Source organism: Anticarsia gemmatalis, chromosome 9, assembly GCF_050436995.1.
Source record: "Anticarsia gemmatalis isolate Benzon Research Colony breed Stoneville strain chromosome 9, ilAntGemm2 primary, whole genome shotgun sequence".
Lineage (NCBI taxonomy): Eukaryota > Metazoa > Arthropoda > Insecta > Lepidoptera > Erebidae > Anticarsia > Anticarsia gemmatalis.
Genome location: NC_134753.1, coordinates 9526446 through 9550577, shown reverse-complemented (window position 1 = coordinate 9550577; position 24132 = coordinate 9526446). Strand labels below are relative to the sequence as shown.

At 35.0% G+C, this 24132-nt stretch overlaps 1 protein-coding gene across 1 annotated transcript in view; it reads right to left on the bottom strand.

Annotated features, from left to right (window-relative positions):
• LOC142975577 (uncharacterized) overlaps positions 1 to 24132 on the bottom strand; it is a 109457-nt gene that overhangs the window by 63114 nt on the left and 22211 nt on the right. The window contains exon 2 of the mRNA XM_076118512.1: positions 13257 to 13404. Within this exon, the coding sequence (XP_075974627.1) occupies positions 13257 to 13317 (61 nt within the window). The 5' untranslated portion in view covers positions 13318 to 13404. The remainder of the gene's footprint in view (positions 1 to 13256; positions 13405 to 24132) is intronic.

The following is a 24132-nucleotide window of genomic DNA, read 5'->3' as shown; positions in this document are numbered from 1 at the left end:
CGCAATAGTATAATCAAATCAACAAAAGAGTATTTAGATGTAGAATTTCATATGCTTTCCGAAGCATTTGTTCCTATATCTATTTTACCAAACAAATTCAGGATAGTGTTGCAAAATTAAGTGAGATCCTGTAGGATCATGTATGCTTAGAACACGATGCGGAGCTGTTTCCCGACAAAGAGAACAAATTAACTTTCTCGTAGATGTTTCATATGGTACAAAGGGCAATCGCAATTTGCAATTCACAGCCCACAAAGTTGGCGAAGCAATTATAAAGATATCAAAAGGTTGATGTAACAGCGGCCTAGTTGCACTCGCTGACTGAATATTGATGACAGTGCTTCACTCTAGCCAATCTGTGTTCTATGCATAAGTAATGAAGAAAATATGGAGTCTAGAGTCAAGTGAACGATAAATATTAACATCAAACGTCGTTCACAGAACCTATTGCCGAACGAATGTATTGTTGAGTACACAAACTAACGACACACATAAGTCAACACAATATAGTTGAGTTCTAAGAAACGACGTGGAATATTCTTAAAACGTAAATTGGACGTTGAAATATTAATAAGCGTGGGTACATTTATTACGTCGTGGCCTGCTCACCCGTTCTGCTAACCGATGGCTACGGAGTAACAGTGGAACGTGGAACCACCTACATCATTTATACCCAGCCTCTAAGTATGTACCTAGTACAAAAGAATTATAAAGGAAAAGCGAAGCGGGCTGCATACTTCAAAAATCTATATTTTCCAGGTAGGTAGCAGAGTTTCAGACTTCTAAAGTAAATTAATTATTTTGAAGATGTTAAGATACCATGAGACTACTACAATATAAATATGTTTATTCCTACAAGAAGCACAAAGTACCAACTGGAACAATAATACATCAAACAAAAGAACTAAATGGTAGTTACAAAATGTTTAATCTAAACTTGTAATCAAAACGTCAGGCGAAGGTGCCGAATGCATTCGAATCACGAGTCCATTACATGAATCCATTTCGATTTCGCTAAAGGAATACACAGAAACACATTGCTACTGACAAGGCAATTTAACCAGATTTTTAGATGAAAATATTGTAGCAAACAAAATATTGAATGGGAATATCAGTATGTGCATATACTAATAAAGTTTGTAGCAAGTACGTTGAATATTGTATGCATGAAATGTTGTTATCTGTGTGCATCGTGCTTTTGTTCCGGCTGCAGTAATGAAATCTGACAGTGACGTCATTCAGTGTGCAACACTCTGCGACTGCAAGATGTAGTGAATAAAGGCCTTTAGCTCACGTTTGTTCTAAGTTGTAAGCTAGCTAAGATCAAAGTTATTAAGCGTAAGATATCAGGTCATAGGAAGACGTATATCAAATAAAAGGGCAAGTATATTTTGCTACTAAAATAACTGACTGCGGTGAATATTGACTTAGATAAAAAGCAAATAATAAGCTGATTGCGAAAATAGTAGTTATTTAGGTAACTGAATAGTCTAATGAAAATCCAGTCTAAAGTAAGTTAGACTTGTAATATGAGAACAGAACGCAAATAATCTATTTGTAATGGTAATATTTGCGGCAAATGATATAGTTTGGTACAGTCCGTAACTTAGTTTATTAACCCCTTAAGTAATGTCTCTGGGGGGCCGATATCCTGACATTCTGTAAGCGTGTAGCGTGTATTAGGTACCAGTATTTAAACCCCCGAACAGACTGCTTGGAAATTATATAACCTACTTAAAGTCCTCAGAGAATTCTTTGTTGAGTATGTTACAAACAATCTGTACATGGTATAGCTAAAAGTTTCTTACGAACAGATAAGCAGTTTTTGTATACGTCTTTGTAAGAGAGAAGTTTCTAAAATTCTACTGGAAGCATTTTTGCTACAATTATTCTATATTTCATACGAAGTTCTTTTTGAAACGGTTTCGGTCTAGCGTTGGTATAGAATACTTTTTGTTTTAGAGTTATCCCCAGGCTGTATTTCTGAAATACCTGACATTTATGGCCAGAGAAAGGAAATATCGGTCGGTCACTTTTTCGCTCTCAATAATTTTACGATGTTACTACTTGACTTACTCAAAATAAAACATTTCTACTTAAATTAAACCTTGAGTGTACAATTTCAAACATTAAGGATCTGAAAATCGTCACATCATTTAAAATAATCAAAACAATCGCGCCATACTTAATTGGCTACTTCATTCTCGTAATCGAAGTCCATTAAAAGATATATTCGATTAAAAACGATATTTTCACAACAAAGTGCCATTGAGTTAAATCGGCGACGTTTTTATTCGTCGTCATTTAATGCTGTGACAGTATCAATTAGCGCGAATGCCTCCCGTTTTGTTTCAACGAGGAGACACCGACAAATAAAGATAATAGGATACTTTCCGAACATCGAACGAAATAAACTGTTGAGAATAATGTTAACAAAACGTCAATAAACGTTAACATCGTGAGCTCAATATCAGATCGAACAGAATGTATAGCTTTATTATTGCAAAAGTAATAACTTGCATACGATGGATATTTTGTGAAAATATTTGAAGAGTTATAATGGAAAACAGTTTACACTAAACGTATGAAATGCAAAAACTGTTTATGTAACATGTATGGAACAGATTTTTTGTAAATAACATCAAGGAATATAAGCGATTAAAACCGAAATTATTACAGAATCAACATTTTATTTAATCATTATTGCTGCCGTAGAATCCTTGAAACAAGAATCACCGTAAAGAAATTTATAATCCCGTCTCTAAATCACAGAAGATGTAGGTACTATCAATAAAAAAATTACTCCTTTAAAGAAATATAATTGAACTCCAAGCTGGCATTAAAAATAAAGTACATAAGGTCGATTCCTTAGCTACTTTCTAAGTATGCAGATAGAAACATTATACGAGTTAACTGTAACTTGTCTATAGTATATCTAAAGCGCATTAACCCGTCGGTCTCAGCAGTCATATTAACAAGTATGAGCATCGTTATTGGCAGTCACAAGTGTGGCCGTGAACCATCAAGCCACTTGGCGGTAATCCCTCGAGCAATTGGCGCCTGTACCAGCCGTGCTCTCACACAATTCCTTCCAATTATGCTATGTTCACAGCAAAACAGTGAAGGTGTTTTACTTGATACGTTTGATGTATTGAGAGATAAAGTACTGCGTCGCTTTGTACAATGTGCACGTAAAATTTATTCTTCCAATATGTTAGTTGAAACTAATTCAGTTAGCAAAACACTATTTGTTTTAACTATATTTGTGCAAAAAGCGCATCCGACCGAATACAATATATATTTTATAGGAGATCTTCTTGTTATCGTATGGTTAGTGGTCAACCTAGTGTCAAAGTTGTTCAAGCCGTCCGAAGGCCTTTGACATGGAGATACAAATGATTTAATTAAACTTATCTTTAATTGAACCCTATTTACTATGACTTAATTTGCTCATCAAAGAATCGTGTCTTGAACGATACTCAAACACCGTATATGACGACTGCTTCCTAAATACACCACATTGTGCAATCTTAATAATTGTAAGGCAGACATTTTAGCCCTAACAACACAAATGATTTCTCAATTACAAGTTTTTTGTCCTCAGGACCTCACAAACGGAGTGCTCAAGTAACGAGGTATTTTATAAATAATTTTAGTTACCTTGAACACATAAAAGAAATCGTTTGCCTCCACTGTTTTTCTTCGGCACAATTACAGTAACTTTGATGTGGTCGGCAAAGTTTATGATAAGCCGGAGCAGACGGTAGACATTTATAGCCGGCGATATACATATATGTACGTAGGTATACACGAAGATTCCCGAATCTTTTTCGTATAGTATAAAAATTAATGTAGAATCGTTCTTACTGAACTACTTGTTGCTTTAGCAAAACAAACGAAGACGTTAAGATTAATGTTCCTTATATTAATACAAAAAAACCTTTTAAAAAACAAAGTTTTGTTAATATAATAATAGTGATTTGTTTACAACGTTTTAATTGAAACAGCAATTACTACGGACAATTAAAATTTCATATGTTAATTAAAAAGTTTTAGTGTATTAATAAAAACAGTTGTAGACATGTAAGCACTTAGCTCTATTAGGTGGTTAACCCATTTAAAAGTTTAATTAATATGGTCCTAAGATAATATTGTATGAACATTTCAGCTCGTAATTGCGAGGCCTCCGAAAGGTTTCGCTGGAGTTAAAAAGGAGAAATAATTTGTTTGTTCTGTGCGAATGCATAGTAAGCCTGCATCCAGCCGGCAAAGCTTTTGACCGAATTCGGAGAATTAAAAATACTGGTTATTTCAATGACAGCATAAAATATGAAATAAAAAATTTCGCTTTTCGCTTATTGTTCTTTCCGATTCCTACAATATGTACTGAATTTTGGTTTAATTATCATATGCCTAGAATCGAGAGAATTTCCTGCAATATTGACTACTTTATTATTAACTATATTACCTTCTACCGTTCCGATTCATATCAATCATATGTCAGCAATTCAAGAATACTGAAAATGTGTAAAATTTTAAAGTAATATCTTTTTAACTGTACAATAAAGAACAAGCTTACTATTTAACTTTATTTATGACAAATATCTATAAAGTTATCAAATGTAAAAAAATCAAAGGTTCATTTGAAAATGTTGCAAAAAATAGAAATTAGAAAATTGAATCGGTCAGAGGGCAAAATATCAAACCATTCCCTATCCATCCATTCATATTGTTCGACGTTCCATTGTTTATTTAGAAACACGTTTCACACCAAAACCAAAGCTCCACGGCACGTATTCTACGGAAATCAAAACATCGTACGAACCAAACTGTAGATCCCCACAATAAATATATTTGGAAAATCTGACTAAAAGTTACCGTGTAGGCTGAACACTGAATCTGTTATATGGAAGGGAAAACTTGATATTTTATTACTATTTATATTATGTACATTTCCATAGGGTTGGAAATGTTTCCGTGTAATGTGGGAGTTATTGAAATATATCGGCCAACCTTGCCAATGTACTGTTTGATATTGACAAATAAGTTACGACTTGGGACAACTATTGGCTACCATTTTGTATTCATATACGAGTGACATCACAACTCTTTCTATTACATATTTAGTTGGTAAATATATGAGAGTTCAGCGCCCGCAACTACAGAATAAGATTTCTTTACAAGATCTGATTTCTTAAAACAACTTGCTGTGAAAGTACTCTTTAAGGATAAATTATTAATTAATGAGTACTAAGAATTCTCAGGTAGAGTGGCAGAACTTCTAAGAAGAGGTACATTTTGTTCGTAAATACGAAAAAGAGTTGCTATAAATATCTCGTTCGATATGAAATGCAAGCCATCAAGAGAACGATACACTTAAGAAAGTCACGATTACAGAAGATGGAAAACAAGAGTTACGAAGTTGCCGTATTAAACGTCGCTTTTACGTACTCTATATGAAAAGAAAATAACATCCCATATGACACCATTACAGGAGACAGCCCTCCGTAATGGAAATTTGCATACGCACCTTAAAATTTTATTCATAAGGAGAAAATTGTTTCACATATTCGGCGGGTGCGAGAGCTCGTAGCGAGCGCGCGGCGGTGGCGCTCGGAGCCAGGTAGGCCGGGCGGCTGCCGGGTGGCTGCCGGGCGCACTCGAGCAAAAATATCGAATTATTGCCGAGCATTAGGAATTTGGGCCGCATTACCTGCTGGTAACGAGCGACAATGATTATCACGAGCGCGCCACACTCCGACACATACATCTGTACGCACCCGCACCACACGGCTCCACACGACTCTACACCACACCACGCCGCAACACCCGCACCGAGCGATATTCAATTGCTTCTTCAATTTAAAAATCAACCTCTGATCTAACGGCTTACAGTTAATTTAGCTCGACGCCGCCCTCGCATTACACTCGCTGTACAGACATACAGGTAAGTACGCAACAAACCTATTTAATAATTAATCTATTACGAGTCCTAATGCCATTAACATGTCGTACTAATTACAAAGTAGCTAAGTACATGAAATGTACTGAGTTTATGTAGAGTGTTCACGTGCCGTTTTTAGCCTGAATAAAACTTAGTCATTTGAAAAAAATAATAGCTACGTTTTTATTCTAGGTTAATCCAATGTCCATAAGTACAAAGGGACATGTAGATATTTATCCGCTAGAATCTAATTCTGAGCGCCTAACCCTTGTAATTACGATTGTAAGATAACATCTAATTACGATAATGTTTAACAACAGTAGAACACCTTGAAAATATGTATTATACTAATTAATAAGAGGACCCTTTATGCCTTTGAACCGGCCGCTCTTCGTAAAATCATTGGGCGAAACGTAGACCCGATTGGCGTCGTATTTAAGATTTTCATCGATAACAATATAAACGTCAAGTGTTTTATCCGCATGGAGGCACCACTCTAGCCTTTATTACAAAGGTTATTATGTCATATTTCATAAATTATTTGAGGCAGCGATTACCCCGGCAACAAGGGCGAGATAACAAGGGGCTCGCACTTGCGACTGTCGGGGGTTCACCGACTATATCTATTTATAACTTGGGTTATTAGTTCCAACATCCACTATATTATCGTTCGTTTCCAACTTAAAATTGACTGCAAATCAAAAACGTTAAATTGCTGTTATTTTCATTCGACACGAACACTGACAGAATGCAGTGGAATGTTTGGCTGCAGTGTATTGCTTCAGTGTGCTCTGCGCTTTACCTACAACTTTACTAATTTAAACTTTTTATTTTACTGAATTTAGAGGTAGTATTTTCTAAGTGTATATACAATAATAATGAAATCGTAAAGTCTAAAGACACAGTCGCATGAACAGAACAAAAAATAGTTTCAAGGCATTCTTTAAAGAAATCAGTTAGAAAGAAGAAAGTTTTCGAAAATATAAAATGAATTTCGTCTCGCATACCTGTGTTACACATAATCCTTCCTCGTATAAACTGAACTTAAGCATAAAGCAGTCACGTCCGAGGCGAGATTTTACACAAGAGCTCCTTTATAATCAAATTGTATACAAATAAACCAATTTCGTCTTTATACAAAGATTTTCTTTATAAACCTCTATAAATAACGTAGATTATTGAGTGTATTATAAGAACCTTTGTAAATAATAATATATGTATTCGTTTTCTACATCTGTACAGTATATATTTACATTACCATCTCACCGCTTGTCTTATACCTAGAGTTAGGTCTTAGAGTTTCTGCGAATAGTCTGAACCTGAATAAAAGTAGACTATTTCTTGGTTACTTTTAAAACTATAGGATACCTACTTGTGATAAAGAAAATGTTACTTGAGACCTTTTAAAAAGTTTTTCGTTATATTTTATTTTCCAACATTTAATACCCACGCTATTTGGTACTTACATTCCGTAATAAAGATACGATAAAAAAGTTAAACATAATTAATTATAAATATACATTCCAAAAAAGCTTAAAAATCTCTTGGAGAATTTAACTCAATTTCAAGAATTTATTAAAAAACATTACATTTTCCCTGAACAACGTTGAAAGACAAAAGAAAATCACTATATCTCGTTAATAAAATGTAAATCTACATGGCGAAGGTTCATGAAAATATTTCTTAACTGCACAGATTAATACCAAAATCCACGACGTTTAAGTTATTCAAACCTAAAATATGCAACGAATTCCATTCACTGGCAGCAATGAATTTGACTCAAAATATAATGTAGATAATCTAACAGCCATTTGCTTTAGGGATCACGAAATAATAAATCGTTTTTCACAGTACGATCAAGAAAAGAGGATTCGTGTCGACGCCCACGTCCCGGGAACCAAACGTCGCAGATAAACCTTCATCTGATACAGAAAATACAGCGAATAATACGTCGGCACTGTAAATATGTTCCCTCGAGTCGACGCTACAACATTATTATAATTTACTATTTACATATCACATGTAAATGCAAATCAACAGCGACAGCAGCGTTTAATTCTAGCTATATATTTTTACTAATACTATTGCGTCAATTTCACGATTGTCATTTTCTATTTACGCTAATGAAAACAGCAATTTTCCAACGAATGACAAACCCTATATTGAATGTTTTGAACGGTGCAAACAATTCAGCGGTCGGGCAAACGCAATTTATTAAAACTATGTTTTAACACGGACGTCACACAATATATTTTTGTTATTCTTTGTTTGTAGACAATCAGGGTAGAAGACAGGTTGCGGTTAAGCCGGACGAGGTTGGCTTTGAATACCGATGACGGCGCAACTACGCGACTCGTTTCAATCTGTAGTCTATGCATAAGTAATGTGAAAAGTATGGAGATACCGCTCCAATGCGGAATACACGCTCTTCTAAAATATCGTTGTATATTTTTATGGTAACGACTTCAGTTATTTGTTCTTAGTACCGAGTGCGCCACCGTGTAATCTACGTAGTGTGTGCCGCTTCGCCTAAAATATTTGCCGTATTCAATGTATTTTATTGCGATTCTGACACTCAAGTATTCATTAAAAGATATAGCGGCAATTACTCCTCTACGAATAAGTTTTTCTTTCAAGATTACACATGATTATACTAAAACTAATATTTAACTGTGTGTAACGTTGTTGTGTAAACGTAAATTCCGAATAGTCCAAAAAATAATTTTAGTAATAAATAATGTATTTCACATAATTTTCCCACTATTTGTATGTCGAAATAACTAAACATACTAATGAGTTCTAAATTAATTAAACTAACATTTCATTATCAGTTCTGGTAAAATTACAATGATTTACCAAATACAAATAACCAATTTTACTGAAAATGCAAACAAATCAATTGGGCTTAAAATTCGATGAAGGATAAAAATACTAACCTAACCCTGTTACTACGAAAATGTTAGCTCAAACAATAATAAGGTATGGAAAATTGGAAGTTATAAATAAAACAAGTCTGGTAACCAGCTGATAGGGTCTAGAAATATCTAGTAGAACAAAGTGTAATATAGACCAATCTGTTGAACGACAAAACAATAGCGAGTATCGTTACAAAGCAAAGTGATTTAGTTAAAGAGGCGAGCAAATGAAACAGAGCGGTGTCGTCGCCGACTTACGAGTATTTCCGATACGCCACTCCGTTGAACAATGAACACAATAAATTAGCCACACTTTATATCCATAATAATTATCTACAACTTAATGAGCGAGAAATATAAATACAACAATGGTATTAGCTCTTAATTGTTATTTATTTTATGAATGTAAATAAAATGTATGGATGAGCTTTCGTTTCATTTCTTCGATGAAATTATGTACAGTTTATTCAATATATAAATTGTATCACAAAGGAAGGTTTACGTTGTTTTCTTCGGTGTTTAATGAGTTAATAAGTTATGATATGATAATTTAGACTTTTTATATTGGTGAATATACTTTGTTAAGCTGTTATGTAGCATATTCTCTCTTATTTACTTAGTAAAAGTCATTTTATTGTTACTCACTTCAAGCTTTACCACAGCTCCGATTAATTAACATCATTAACAAGGTATTCTAAAAATAAGATTACTAAGAACCGGGAAGGAAGCACATTAGGTAGTCTAACTTGATTTCTCTCATTACTCACATGAAAAACAAGTTTCTTTATTTGATTAGAATTTATTTTTCTCCTAGAAACAGGTAATTGTCTGTTACATTTTGTTATATAGGGGAAGTTTATTTTTTTTAAACATATAGATCATTCCCGCACTAAGAATTGCTCGTTTGTCGCGGGGACTTTAACAAACATTTTAACAAAGGACACAAAGTATAACCAAACCCGAAAAACTACTTGTACAATTGCGCAAATATTAGCTTCGTGTGGTAATTGAACCGACCACCTTAACCACTGCGCCATGAAGGCCCTCGAGAAATTCTCCTATATACCTTTAGTCAGGAAAGTTCCGCCATAAAACTTGTCACTAATTCAATAATTGTTTGATAGTAGATAACAAATAGCAGATATTATAAAAAGTTTCTAAACACAGTATTCTATTCAGTTATAGTTCATGCATTTATATTGATTAATTTGCTCAGCAATCTCCAATATGTAGTTAGATCAAGACATGGAATGAAATTTGCCTGCCTCGGAGATAGATAGATGTACCGTGTGATATACATGTTTAGATGATCTATGTGGAAGATTTGTAACTGCTTTCCCGCCTTTGAAAATATAAGTTGTTGAACTAATAGTTGATAAGTGAGTTAGTAAGGCAAGTTCGGGACATACATAAATAGTTCGTCTAAAGTGAAAGTTTCTTAATTATTGGCTGATTATTAATATTCCTTCCTATTTTTTATGTCTGTCACGAGTGTTTTTGGAAAAAACACAAGAATATATTGTTGATTTCTAAAACTTAATTTTGGGTATGTATCGTATATTTGTAATCGTGTGCGACTGGGTTAAATACTGCAGCGTATCAAAGTAAGATGCGTTTATGGAAAGGACACCTTAAACTATCTAATAACTTTAGTTGAAATATGGCAAAAGTGGCGCAGTTTAAAGTTGTTAAAACTTCATTGCGGAAGTTATCATGTCAGTCACTCACAGCTGCACCAAGTGCTGCGCCTCAACTTGCCATTACTTCACAACTAAGAGTTATTGAACACTGTCACGCGTGATTTTACATCGAATATTTATATTTAGATCATGTTATTTACGCTTTCGCTGAGTCGGCATCATTGCCAGCCGGCAGTGAGTTAACATAACGCGGCATTCACCGTGAAATATTAGACCTTGACACCATCTGCTGCTCCTGGCTCAAATGTCGCCTTTTACGAGCAACGCTATTAGATTTTATAAAATATAAAATGTAAATAACACAATAATGTCAGAAAAAGGCCCGAAGCTCCCACTGGCGGCTAAACGAAAAACAAGATTTAGGTGTTCCGTACGGTTGTATGGCTCGTAATAACTTGTAGGTCGCCGTGATTGCAGCTGTTATCATACATCTGTGGTAATGGCTATGTTTAGAACAACAAGCTCTACGTTTATTTGAATAATACCGTCGAGTATTCCGTAACAACGTACAGCCAGCGACGAACATTAGCCACCCCGCTTTGACCTTTCGAAGACTGTATATTAAATAATAAACCGTTGCTAGAAATAATATCGACCAAAATTAAATGTAAATCACATAAATTCGTCGGTGGCTTCACCGAGTAAAGGTAAATAATGTCGTTGGCTGTCGTTTATGAAATGGCATCATTGAATATAGCCGCGGGCATCGATCACCGCGCTCTGGCGCCGCGTCGCAGTAAGACATTTCCACATAACAGAATTATGCCATGGATTATGGCATGTAAATAAACGAGCGGTTGGCGTGGCTAGTGTCTATTCCGACATGGGCAATAACTACGCGATTATCCTATTTGGGCGCAACAGCGAACAGGCGTGACTCCGCTCGCATTTTTCATATTAACCAACTTGGGACACATTAGGCTCGCACTAAATTCTTGTTCTTACAAGTAGGTTTACTAGTAATTTAACGAGACTTGGAGCGTAAACAGTTTTTACGAGGCAGAACTTGCGACGAACGACGACGGTTCATGTTGGTATTTGGCATTTATTGATCACCTTGCGTACGTGTTTTATGAGCAGTGAGCATATTATTTGTTTGACTGCTGAGTGAATATAAAAAGAAACTTATTTTTTACTGACAAAAATCCAATGGATAGCGTCTTCCTTATGAGCGCGGCTGGATTATGTGGGATTCTTATCCACTGCTATTGCCACTAAAACACAACCTTTTGCGCATCACGGCCTGGAACCTGTAAAATAACCCTAACGTATAAATATCCTTGAGTGTGCGATCTTCTCAAAGCATTGATCGCCGTGGTCTAATGACGCAGATAAATAAACATTCAATAAACGTTTTGTCGGTGTTTACCCATTTTAAAATGTTTAAAAGTTTCATCTTGTCATAAAGTCAATTTATGCGAACACAAACAAAATTCAAATAAACTTAGTATATTTTTGTGGAATTACAAAGCTGAGTTTTTCTCGGCTTCGTAAACTTGTATTTGAAGTGACGGGAATGCAAAATTAGGAACGAAAACATAAATATTCAGCAAGACTATATAAATAAACGAAGTTTGGGCCATTTATTCCGATACACCGGGACTCTGTGCACAGACTGGAAAAGTTAGGCGGAAACGGGATTTCCTAATGCGATTTTAATTCGTTCTTCCCGCGACGAAGAGGGTAATTTCAATAAAAGCAAAGTCAGTAGATATTTTGTCTGTGGGACGGAAAAAATGAGAAAAAATATAGCGGCGTGATTTCTTATTTTGTTGTGGAAGTTACGGCGTAAAGTGCACTTCTGTGTCGTCCTTCCTGTCGCGTTAATTACATTATGAACGATCAATAGCAGCCAACCAGCGTTATTACGGAAATAGTCCTTAATTAAACCAAGCAAATTTACCTGAACCGATTGCCAATTCCCAAATTAAAATGTGTCAAAATAACTCTACTTTAAACGTCCATTTTTATTATTTACGTGATCGATTTACGAACGATGAAAGTGTGGCGTTTACTGTGAAGCTTTTTCAATGTTGTTACATGTAATTCTCTTTAAGAAAATCGTACTGTGTATTACAAGTGCATCCGTTTGTATTTGTTTGAATCGAGTTTTCCAAGAAACTTACTTAGAAAATTAGCTGAAGCTAGTCGGACGGGGCGCCGCGCCGCACCGCGCTGGTAGCTGGTAGAAAGCGATCAGTGCGCGCTATTAGGTAAGGTAATTTGTTTATATTTACATACTGTTACTCGGTAGCGTGACTTCTGTTTCCTTGTACGTGCATACTACTGAATACCTATTTAATTAAGTAGTGCAGATCCTGAACTAAAACTCAACTTGCTGTATGAATATTCAAAGAGATTACAAATGTCCGCCTGCCTATCATCCGCGGTTATGTCAGATTTTTAACATGCAGAAACTTTTCCACTACCACTCGAATTTTAATGTGACTCTATTTCCAGCTAGAATAATGTTTTATATTATTTTCGCTGAAGTAATATGATAAAAAGATGTTGAATATTAGTGCGGTGGCACCCTTTTTAGCTTTCAACGAACGTGTTTTATAATACAACTGCAAATAGGTAACTTGTTTCACAAATAGTAAGGACTTATTCATATTTACCTGTAGTTACAGCTTTGTATATAACGTGATAAATGTTTTTTGGAAGAAAAATGCGATAATTCACACTGATACTCACCTCTAGTGAGAAGCATAGCGACAGTGATGAGCAGTCGAGCGTGCGCGAGCGCCGGCGCCATGCTGCGGCCCGTGACGTCACTCACTGCAGCGAACACGAGCGAGCGCACCCCGACCCACCCCGCCCCCTCACACGCATCATACAAACCCTGTTAACAAAAAATAAGATGATAAGAATACAGTACACTAAGATAAAAAGGCCAAATCCCTCCCTCATTCGGGAGGAAACTAGCAGTGGGACAGTAATGGGTTAAAAAAAAAGGTAAAAATGTACACAGGTCACTAACATAAAAGACAAAAAACTTTTTTTTAAACCTTTAAGCTAGCTGTAATAATAAACAATCTGATTATGTATACAATACAGCTGTGGTACACTGCGGTAGCAGTAGTAGAACAAACTTGTTGTACTATGGATACTATAAAGACACCTCTTAAAATCCCATCTTTACTTTAAGTGTTAAAAGCGACTAATTTCAAATTTCAAATAATATATACTTTAGAACATAGTAACTTCACATCATATCATTTTAAAGTGACTCCATTTAAGCCGCTTGCGTCCCACTAGGATAAAATATGCGAAGGTTTAACACCCGTTGACAAAGTGTAGTGTATTGACAAGCTACTGGCAATACCGACTGTCTGTCGACCCTACGTGGTTAATTTAATTGCCCTGTAGAATACTTAACAATGTGGCACTCCTATTTTGCATTTGATAAATTGGTTGCAAGTTTAAAGGTGTCTGCAGCTACAAAGGCATACTAAAATAATAGTTTTTTTATCGATGGATCTTTTTTGGATGTGTTATTATGAAAAAATTTAAAAGTTATCATGATATATTTATAACTGCTATGCTTCCGTGGACATTTAGCTTATTTCAATGAATATTCCCTTTACAATCTTTCATAAACTACCATTTTTCTTGGTGATAAAGTAACATTTTGTGTTCTCATAAACTTATTCTTGGTTTGTGTAACGAGCTGAAACCATCGATTTCCGTTATGTGCAGTTATGTTCAACATTTTCTCAATTCATTTGATCTCGTAAAGTCTAGACTTATTCGAAACTAAGATTTCTCCATCATTGGGGCCGACGTTCTCATTCATATCATTTGCTGCAATTTCCTTACTTGTCTACGGCGATGTAAGTTATTTCCACCGTATGTACACAATTTCTTAGAAACTAGTAGTCTAAGCAAAGGTCGTGATAGCAGTGACTTTCACCTTGAATGGTTACAATTGTTAGGTTATTACGCGTACAATAAGTATCAAGTCTGTATTCATTAGCTTTTATGAAAGCAACCAAGTTCTCAGACTAATCAGTGTATTTTTTTCTGTTCATGTTTATTTTGTAAATTAATCAAGTTAATAAATTAACAAAATCGTCGCTCGGCTGATGTATGGTGATGAAGTTAATTTAATACTCCGAAACAAGGCTTTATCTTGTACAATATTCTCGGCGGAGGATCAAAAAATCCCACCGTGTTTAGTTACGCTTACCGTGATTAGATGGATATCCATTTTACCCTAACCTTAAGCCTCTAAATAATCTCATTTGCGTTGTAACAGTTTTAACAAATTTGTGTACGAGATACTAAATATTTTATACCAAAATTATATTCGTTTCGGTACGGCTGAAACTTATTCCGACAATAAAATACTCACGTTTGATTTTCCGAGTGCTTCAGTTTAATGAGACTTAGATGCTTAATCAACCTCTCGACCTCGTGGTTTAATTATTTTGCGAGAATTTCACAATTTCCTCGAAAATTTTAGTTCTGGTGATCATAAAAACATCTGGACGCTTTTATTGACGCAATTAAAAGAAAATGTGAGGAATTGTAATGCGGTAAGAAATATAATAGTAATAAATACTAATATAATACGTATTATGTACATTGTACACAAGTTACAGGTCAAATGCTGATCGTCAAATATGTATTGATTCCGAGGCGATTTGGTTCAGACGTCTATTTGAACTGGTGTTTGTCCAAATGTAGGTAACATTTGAAAACAAATTTCGCTTCAGACATTGTTATGAAAAGGTTTAGAAAAAGATTCTTCTGCATAACCACTTTATTTTTAGTTTTTGGTACTAAATAACAGATGTTCATAACCTTTAAAAATATCATAATGTGAGTGAAGCAACACGCAATAACGAAGACTTCAATAATGGGCTTAACCTGCGATAATGGGGTAAAAATCGAAAGGATCCCTCGTCTAAGCAGCTGTTACTATACGGGTAAAGTTAAATGAAATGTTCGGGTGTGCGCTTAATTGGGCTTTTTTCAAACATTAATCAAGTGTTACGTCGGGGGGAGAATTTTTATGTCGGCCGAGACGGGCGATAGCCGCGTGACGGATGACGGGCCGCCGTCGGGTCGCGCCACGGGTTGCATTCATCACACCAGGATTTGCCCACCTTCAAACTTGCCGACTTACTACTTACCTTCTTCATAAATCACAAATTACTTATGTTTTTCTCAGAAAGTATATTTGTGGACTTTATTTGTGACGTTTCCGATTCAGAAATCACTTTGAGAGTTCAACGTAACGATGTGACATTTTAGCACTGTTTGCGCCTATTGTTGTTCTTTCATTTATTTTAACCTTATAAAACATATTAATAAATGATAATACAATCTAAAGATAGCGCTCAAGTCAGGACGCCGGTGAATTCTTTTCACAACCCACGCAAAAAACACATCGATAAAGAAGCGAAAAAGTGTTACATCACTACTTTCTTTTGATACTTTCAGTCGCATTAGGTATTATATCTGTACGTAGGTAATATTAATAGTTTGGCCGATAATATCTCTCTTATTGAAGTTATTCAAGAGTGTTCAAGAAAGTCCATACTGAGTCGACAAAAAAGTTCACGGTGCTCTATCGCTGAACTTTTACCAACTCAATGCGAACGAACAATCTTTCAAAGTGACAAAATTTTTCCTCAGTTTTTCAATCTACAGCACGACTTGCTTGTTCTCTATTTAATTACTGTTGAGTCAATGTGCCAGAAAGTATTTTACTTTGAATCTTTTTTTATGGAGGCATTTTTGAAGATGTTTAGCTTTGTTAGTGAATATGCTGTCACTCTGTGCCTCATAATGTTGTATTAAGTACGTCGTTACTTCAACTTGGAATATGACATTAGTAGTGGTCTAATTAACAGCCTCTTCTGTTTTACGACTTTGTTTTATGATGACAGAGAACAAGTTATTATCGCTTTGATATTAGTAAAGAAAAAGTGAATTGGATTGACCTGAAAAAGTTTTAAAATGCGCTAGATTTATTTCTTAATTTTATATTATGCTTACTCTTTAAAGGGAAGATTAACAACTAGTAACTAGTTCATGATCCGTAAAAAGATTTTTATTTACTTAGTTCATTTGAAAATTATTTTTATAAAGATAGCTTTGGAAGTCAACTGAATCTAGTTGAGCACTTAATCAAATTAGAAGCAACATCTAACTAGTTAAGTAATAGGTACATAGGAATGTTAGAACCGGCGGGAAGACGTATAAATACTACGAAGTAATAAGCAGGCACATAAGTCCTAGTATTGTCACAGAAACCATTAAGTAACCGTTAACACCACCACCAATTATTGTGGAGAAAATCTTTATTTTCTTATTTTTTTCTCTCACAATCCCATTGTAAGGTACTTGAGGAACGGGTAAGCAGAATCAATTCAAGGAAAAAAACACAATATATAAGAGATTTATAAATGCCACCCCAATTTATTGTCACTCGTTAAGTATAAGGAAACAGGTGTTTTGTGAAATAAAGCTCAAGACGAGAAAATCATTAAATAGATCGTGATATGATCGATTGTTGAAGTTTTGTATTCACAATGACGTCGATAACGCATTGGTTAAAGCTGTCACTGTTCCTGTAAATTCGAAACTTAACGAAAAAGAACAATAGCCCGATTATATACTACTATCAAGTATCGACAACCTATCGAAAAAAAATGTATGAAAATCTGATCAGCTGCAGCGCCTCTAGCGGACGTTGCAGAAATTAGTTTTGCAATACATTTTTAATGTCAAACTCTCGATACTCGATGGTTCCGATTGTAAAGAATTGCGCTACATATAGGTTCGCCCAAAGTGTAGTTCCTGGGACGAATTATTTTTTAAAATTCTCAGGAAGTTGTTTATGTTTTGTACTTTTTGTCCGTTGCTTTTATAATAAGAACCCCTGTAAATTATCTATATTAATGTTTGATTCAAAAATCACGTTTATCAGCAACGGAAGTTAAATATCTCCTCAAACATAATTTAGATACCTCCAAATAGATAGACAAAGTTAACTGCAATATTGCCAAGAGCATCTAGCTAGTTACATCAGTGCCAAAACAACCGCAGGTCTGTACAAAACTCAAAAAATTAGGTTAATTACCTCGTGGCTTGTGTAGAACATAAAAACTGTGACTTTCATCTTTGATATTTGTAATGTTAATATTTTGAAATGTTTCGATTTCACTTGTAGAAACCATTAGTAATAAGAATTGCTAGCAGATTCACGCAGCTCTGCTTACGTACAAACTTTCATCGCCATTTTAACGGGGTATACTTTTTAAAAAAGTAGTCCATTTTGTTTCTAGGATATGTTGAGATCCTGGAATCAGAAATGGACTACTGCATCGCCATACGTTACTTAATCCAAATTGATTCATTGACTTAACCTCCTGGAAGCATAGCACCCTGGTACACCCTGGTACACAGACATACAAAAAGCCAAAAAAATACCAATGAAACACAGATCTCATTATCAAAATGAAACAATAATTCTGAAAACTTTCGGGTGGTCTAAAAACTGCGCGTGGGCAGACGTATGTACGAGTATAAATAAGTAATAACCGTGTGTGCATGGCGCGTGCTGTAACGAGCGCGCTGCGGTCGCCACGGTAAACATGACTTCCGCGCGACTTCCTACCATATCAGATACAACAACCTATTTGTGTTACAAGTGTCGCGCTGACCGAATACTTCTCACTTCCTTAGGGACGGTTCACATCTGACGGAAGATGCGTCGGGCTTAGCCTAAATAGTATGGAATTCACAACGACGACGGCTACGCATCATCGGTTGAGTGTGAACGGTCAAGTGTTTTTCTATACGCGTTACGCGACCGATAATACGCGACGCATGTTTTCTTAGATATGAACCTTCCCTTAGATCGTTCGCTTCCTCGCCTACTGCCATGTAATCGCGCTTCACATTACAGATCTTTGATTTAGTAAAAGCGCGATATCCTGATACGACATTCTAACCATTATTTTGAAGTACGTTGTAATGCAAGTTTGTAAACTGAAACACCCGCTATACAATAATTCCTGTTAAAATAAATCAAAGTATAAATAGTTAATATAATCGTTTATTTGTATACAAGTAATAAATTCTTCTTACGCCAGACGTTCCTGTAAACCTATTGTAGTAAGAAAATAAGTATTATAGACTATTTAATTCGTATTCGTTCTTCCGCTTAATAATATAAAAGATGCCCGACCATAAAAGATTTCATAGAACACTTTCCATAAAAGGCTTTATTAGCCAACATCATTGTTTGATAATCGTACTGTATATAATTATTATTTTATTGTAACAACAATATTAGATAATGTCCTCCTGGCCGATATTCGGCTAGGGCGGCCGGTTTCATTGAAACCAGCCAACTGTGCAGGATTTTGTTTGTAGTGTCCCTAGTCTTTTAACCCTGTGGAACGGCTACACGGACTCGACCAATGAGAGGTCAGGCATTTTTGGCACGACTTAGGATTCGAACCTGAAAACACTGCACAGCAGTCGTAAACACTATCGAATTCGCCACAAAGGCAGTCATTATTAGTCATATACAACCTTACATAACTGTGGGAAATATATCTCACCGCAATAAAGCTTATTATACAACATGTAACACAGTGAAGATCGCATTAATTATTAATTAATTGACGGCAATCTTGTAAATGGCGGTACTCCTTGTCAAAATTAGTACACTGCTCAAATACGTAACGACAATACAAAATGATATTCAACAAAGACCATTATTCATCGTTCAGAGACCTTAAATTTATCATCAATCTGTCTCGCGGTTTCGAGATGTTTGAAAAATATGGAAGTGGATGAAATATGCTAGGGTTCTAGTCTATTTTCGTGATGAGTTTTAGGTGCAATCAGTTGGTTTAAAAAGCCTTCGTGTCGAACAATAAAATTTGTAGTTTTTAAAGAACTACGAGAATAAAGCACTGGAAGCAAATTCAATTCGATCATTTCCTGAAATGAACACCGATAAAATATCCCGATACAATACAGTTCCAAACACCACTCTGAATACTGATATTTACACGACTATCCGTGTTGACGAAAAACCGCTATTATTATGCGCGGCGCTAACGTTGATTGTTCATTCATTCGTTCAATGTTTTACATTTTTAAAGCATCGCCGCCCCAGATTTTATGCAAATAAGCCTTTTATTTACGGACGCTACAAATCGAATTTATCAAAATTTGCTATCGAAATATTCATCTATAACAAAACAGCTGTTACAGTGACAGCATAATTAATGATATTCGACAATCATTGTTTTGTGGTCAATAATAGATAAATAATAACATTATTGTGAAGGTTTTAGGTTAAATTATGTTGTGATGATAAATAACTGTTGCAAATAAATTGAACCAATTAAATTGCGACGAACTCGATACTTATTTGGAGTTAAATCGTTACAAGCACAGGTCAAACTGACTTGACCTGGTGGAAAAACACCTCACTTTGAATTTGTAATAAAGTTAAACTAGCATCGATCTATGATAAAAACTTCACTACCGTATGACAGCCAAGTTCGTAAATAAAAGCTACCTACCATACCATGTATGAGCCAAAAATGTATTTTCGTGCCCCTGTATTTCCACATTGATTCATTTACTCACTCCATAATATCGTTCACTTCACTGTGAAAGAGAATTTTTAAATTGCCAGGTAATTACAAATTTATTTAAAGGTTCCGCAAAAATTGTGCACAAATTGTTGAGTAACTTCGTTTTAATTTATGTATGTTTTTAAATTATACAAAAAAATCATACTGGATAAAATATTTACACATCACACGGTACTCCGACTACTATAAGAAGTGCACTATACAGACCTAGCTGACCTAGTGCAGGCTGAGTCCGCACTTATAAAATAACTTTATCTACATTTAAAAGTTCAGAATTAGGTAACTTGCCGAATTAAACTTGACCCATTAAAGTAGTTACAAATTCACTCAGTCACACGTCAGTTAACGTATTATAACGTTAATAATGTTATGATATTCTTTCAAACGGGTCAGAGCCCATTCGTCCCCTAAAATTCGTCCCCTAGTATAAAAGTTGTAGATTCGGCCCCTACATAGGTGCCCATTGGTCTCCTGGTAGGGGACCAATTAATATTTTAATAAAAAATATTATTTTTAAGGTACCCATTCGTCCCCTCTAATATATATACAATATATATTGCTGCCTATTGGTCCCCTGAGATAAAATTAGCTATATTTTACATAAGAAACGGTTAACATAATACACTTGTGAACAGTTTTTTAACGGAATTAATTTAATTCGTAAAATTAATGGTAGACATAAACCAAATATTTTGCTATGTTAAGACACTCTACATAAAGAAGCGAATTTATCAAAAAATAAAATGGATCAGGTGCAAAGGGGTGTCCAAACAAATAATCGGACTCCTGAATCGATTGAAAATGAAGCGAGAATAAATCGCGTAATTAGCCAATTTTTTGAAAATCATTTCACTAGGCCACTGCATGGAAAAGCATATATTATTAATTTAAAATGAAAAAACAAATATAATATTAGTTTTGTACTAAAATAATGTTGATTTGTTTAATCTTCAATAATTACTGTGATTTTAGTAATTTTTTTGTTATTGTAGTTATAGTTTGTTAGATTTAAGTTATTATGATTTTGCACGTAGTTGGTAAATATACAAAAATAATATATGTTGATTTATCTTGTCTTCAATAATTACTGTGATTTTAGTTTTTTTTTTTGTACTGTTATATTTTTTTAAATTTAAGCTATTATGATTTTGCATGTATGTAGTTGGTAAATATACAAAAAAATAAGAAGTAATTATTTACTGTTGATATGTGTTCTATTTTTTTCTGCATATTTTTTATATTTAATGTTGATTTATATGATGGTCAATCAAGACTGATTTTTGTAAAAGAGTTGTATTTTGTTAGTTTCTAGGATATTGTGATTTTGTATGTGTTAATCTTATTTGAAATAAACATGATATCTACCGAAATACTATATTTTTTATCATAGCCTTTTCTGCGCGACTGTACCAGGACTACCAAGCTGCAGTATACACATATACATGTACTTATATTAGAAGAATGAATAAAAATAAATGTTCTTCAGGGGACGAATGGGCCCCTCAAAAGTTCCAGGGGACGAGTGGGCACAGGGTGCGAATCTTAGGGGACGAATGGGCTCTGACCCTTTCAAACAGTATCGTGATTCTGTTTAGCCGGTGCTATCGACTATCGAGAGATGGACATTTGAAATGTACTGCGAAAATAGTTTCTATGGAGCCCGCTAGGGGCGCCGGTTAGATTTTCATACTAAATATTTCGATGGTCGGAGGTCGCTCATAATATTTCACTTAAACACAACATTTATAATATGCATTTTTGTCATTTTATTGATATATTTTATATAAATACGAGATCGGCACTAAATCACAATGGTATTGTTTACGTTTTTCATTACAGGAACAGCCCCTCAGGTTAACAACATCAGATAAAACAGCCTGTTAATTATAGCTCCCGGAAATTTCAAAGTGATCATTCATTTTGTCGCCGATACTACCTATTAAACGTTACTGTACACATTACGTAGGTAAAGTAGCGAATGAATCTGCCAGCCGTAACCGCAAAATGTTAAACCTAGATTAACCTCGCGCTCATATTTATTGTGCGTAAAGAAACGTGTCACGTTGTTAAATGTACTCTGGTATTTAATTAAACTGTGCCTTTTATATCTTTTTGTTTTGGAAGATATTATTTTTTACTCTCACAGATCTTGTGAACGACCACGTGTAATATAACCAGAGGTATAAAATGGAAAATACAATCTGAGAGATTAAGCATGTTTCATGAGATTCAAAAGACAATTGTTATTTTTAATAATATAAAAAGATTTTTGACCTCAACAAGTTATTATCTTCATGAAGTCTCGCGATAAGTAAATTTAACATTTTTATCAAATGGCGATGTCAATGAACTCTGATCAGCATACAATTTGCACACAAATGTTAAGAGGAACGATAACCAATAAAACAAAATATTTATTGCAATAATTTCATACCCATCTTTTACTAACTATTGTTTTATTAAGCTAGCTGATGAACTACTTAATTTACTTCTCAGTATTTTGCGGTTACTATCTTTTTCCCTTGCTTTAATAGCTATGCAAACATCGTATTCATTTCATTGAATTAAGTAGTCAGATAGACATACGATTTCAATTTCTCGGTAACTCATTAGCTTTGTGATTTAAACCGCTATAAGACGGGAGTTCACTTGTATAATCCTTTGATAAATGCAGATTGCAATATTATATGTGTGTAGCTAATATTTGTCCTATACTTGGTTCCTTCTGATTGTTTTAGTTCTGATATACGCTGCTTCAGCCTGCCCGCTGGGACTGGAAATGTTCGTAGATAAGTTTTTAGCAGTATTTTTAAGTAAAATATTTTAAAAACATGATCCCCGGAGATTGAATAAACAACGGTACATATTATGTTTGTTCATAAGTAAAGTCAGTTCCAGCAAGTCCTCAAAAACATTAAATTATTCTTAATTAAAGACTGTAATGACTACATGACATAATGGCCAGCATTTAATCCCACGGGGTTCTGACTATAATAAATCTAATAAAAGGCCTACGACGATAGTAAAATTGTAATTTAATCTAATAGAGTACTAGTTAGCAAGACTGTAAGTGCCCTACAAGAACATAACAGTACAAGTACTTCCAGTTAGTTACAGCAAATAAACATCATTTACTTCTCATGTAGGTAATATCGTATCTAAATGTGAGATTCTATCCATTGTAGCATGAAATTATTTCTTAGCTCAAGCAATAGTATATTCTCTTGAAATTCTTGTTACTCGGAGTGTTCGCATAATAAACCAGCTAATACGTCGCGAGTAATCCCGGCGCATATTTCAACCGAACAACACGCCTAGCTTCTCTACTAACAATCCTCTACATCCACACATGACACGATAACTAAATTACGTAATTTGTGGACCGAACGCTCAGGTAAACATTGCCATAAAATTGTCCTTTTTATTAACCACTTAATCTTACACACTTGTATACTTCAACAATAACGTTGTTTGCGTACATTTTTGTTTTCTTATATTAATACGTATGCGGTGCGTCGCAACGGGGAAAACTCTACACAAATCAGGACACACAACATCAACAAAATTAACGAAGAAAAATCCGCGCATCAAAAGATTTGCTTACACACAATATTAACGTGTTAAACACGGGGGAAGAAAGTCCCGGAGCGCGCATATCTAATGAAAAATAATTTGGGTGCAGACAGCCGGCATTAATATTAATAAATAATAAGGTGACGGTTCGCACGGTAGTATATAAATCCGGCACGCTGTGAGCCGTCACAATAGTAATATATTAGGACAAATGTTATTACAAGCTCGACTCGTTATGTTATTTTTGTTCGTTCCCCCGAGTTAGGAATTCAAGGCGGGCAGGCGCAGGGCGACCGCAGCGGCGCGGCGCGGCGGTGGCGACAGTTGGCGCGGCGCTGCTCGCCACCGCACCACCGCGCCACCAC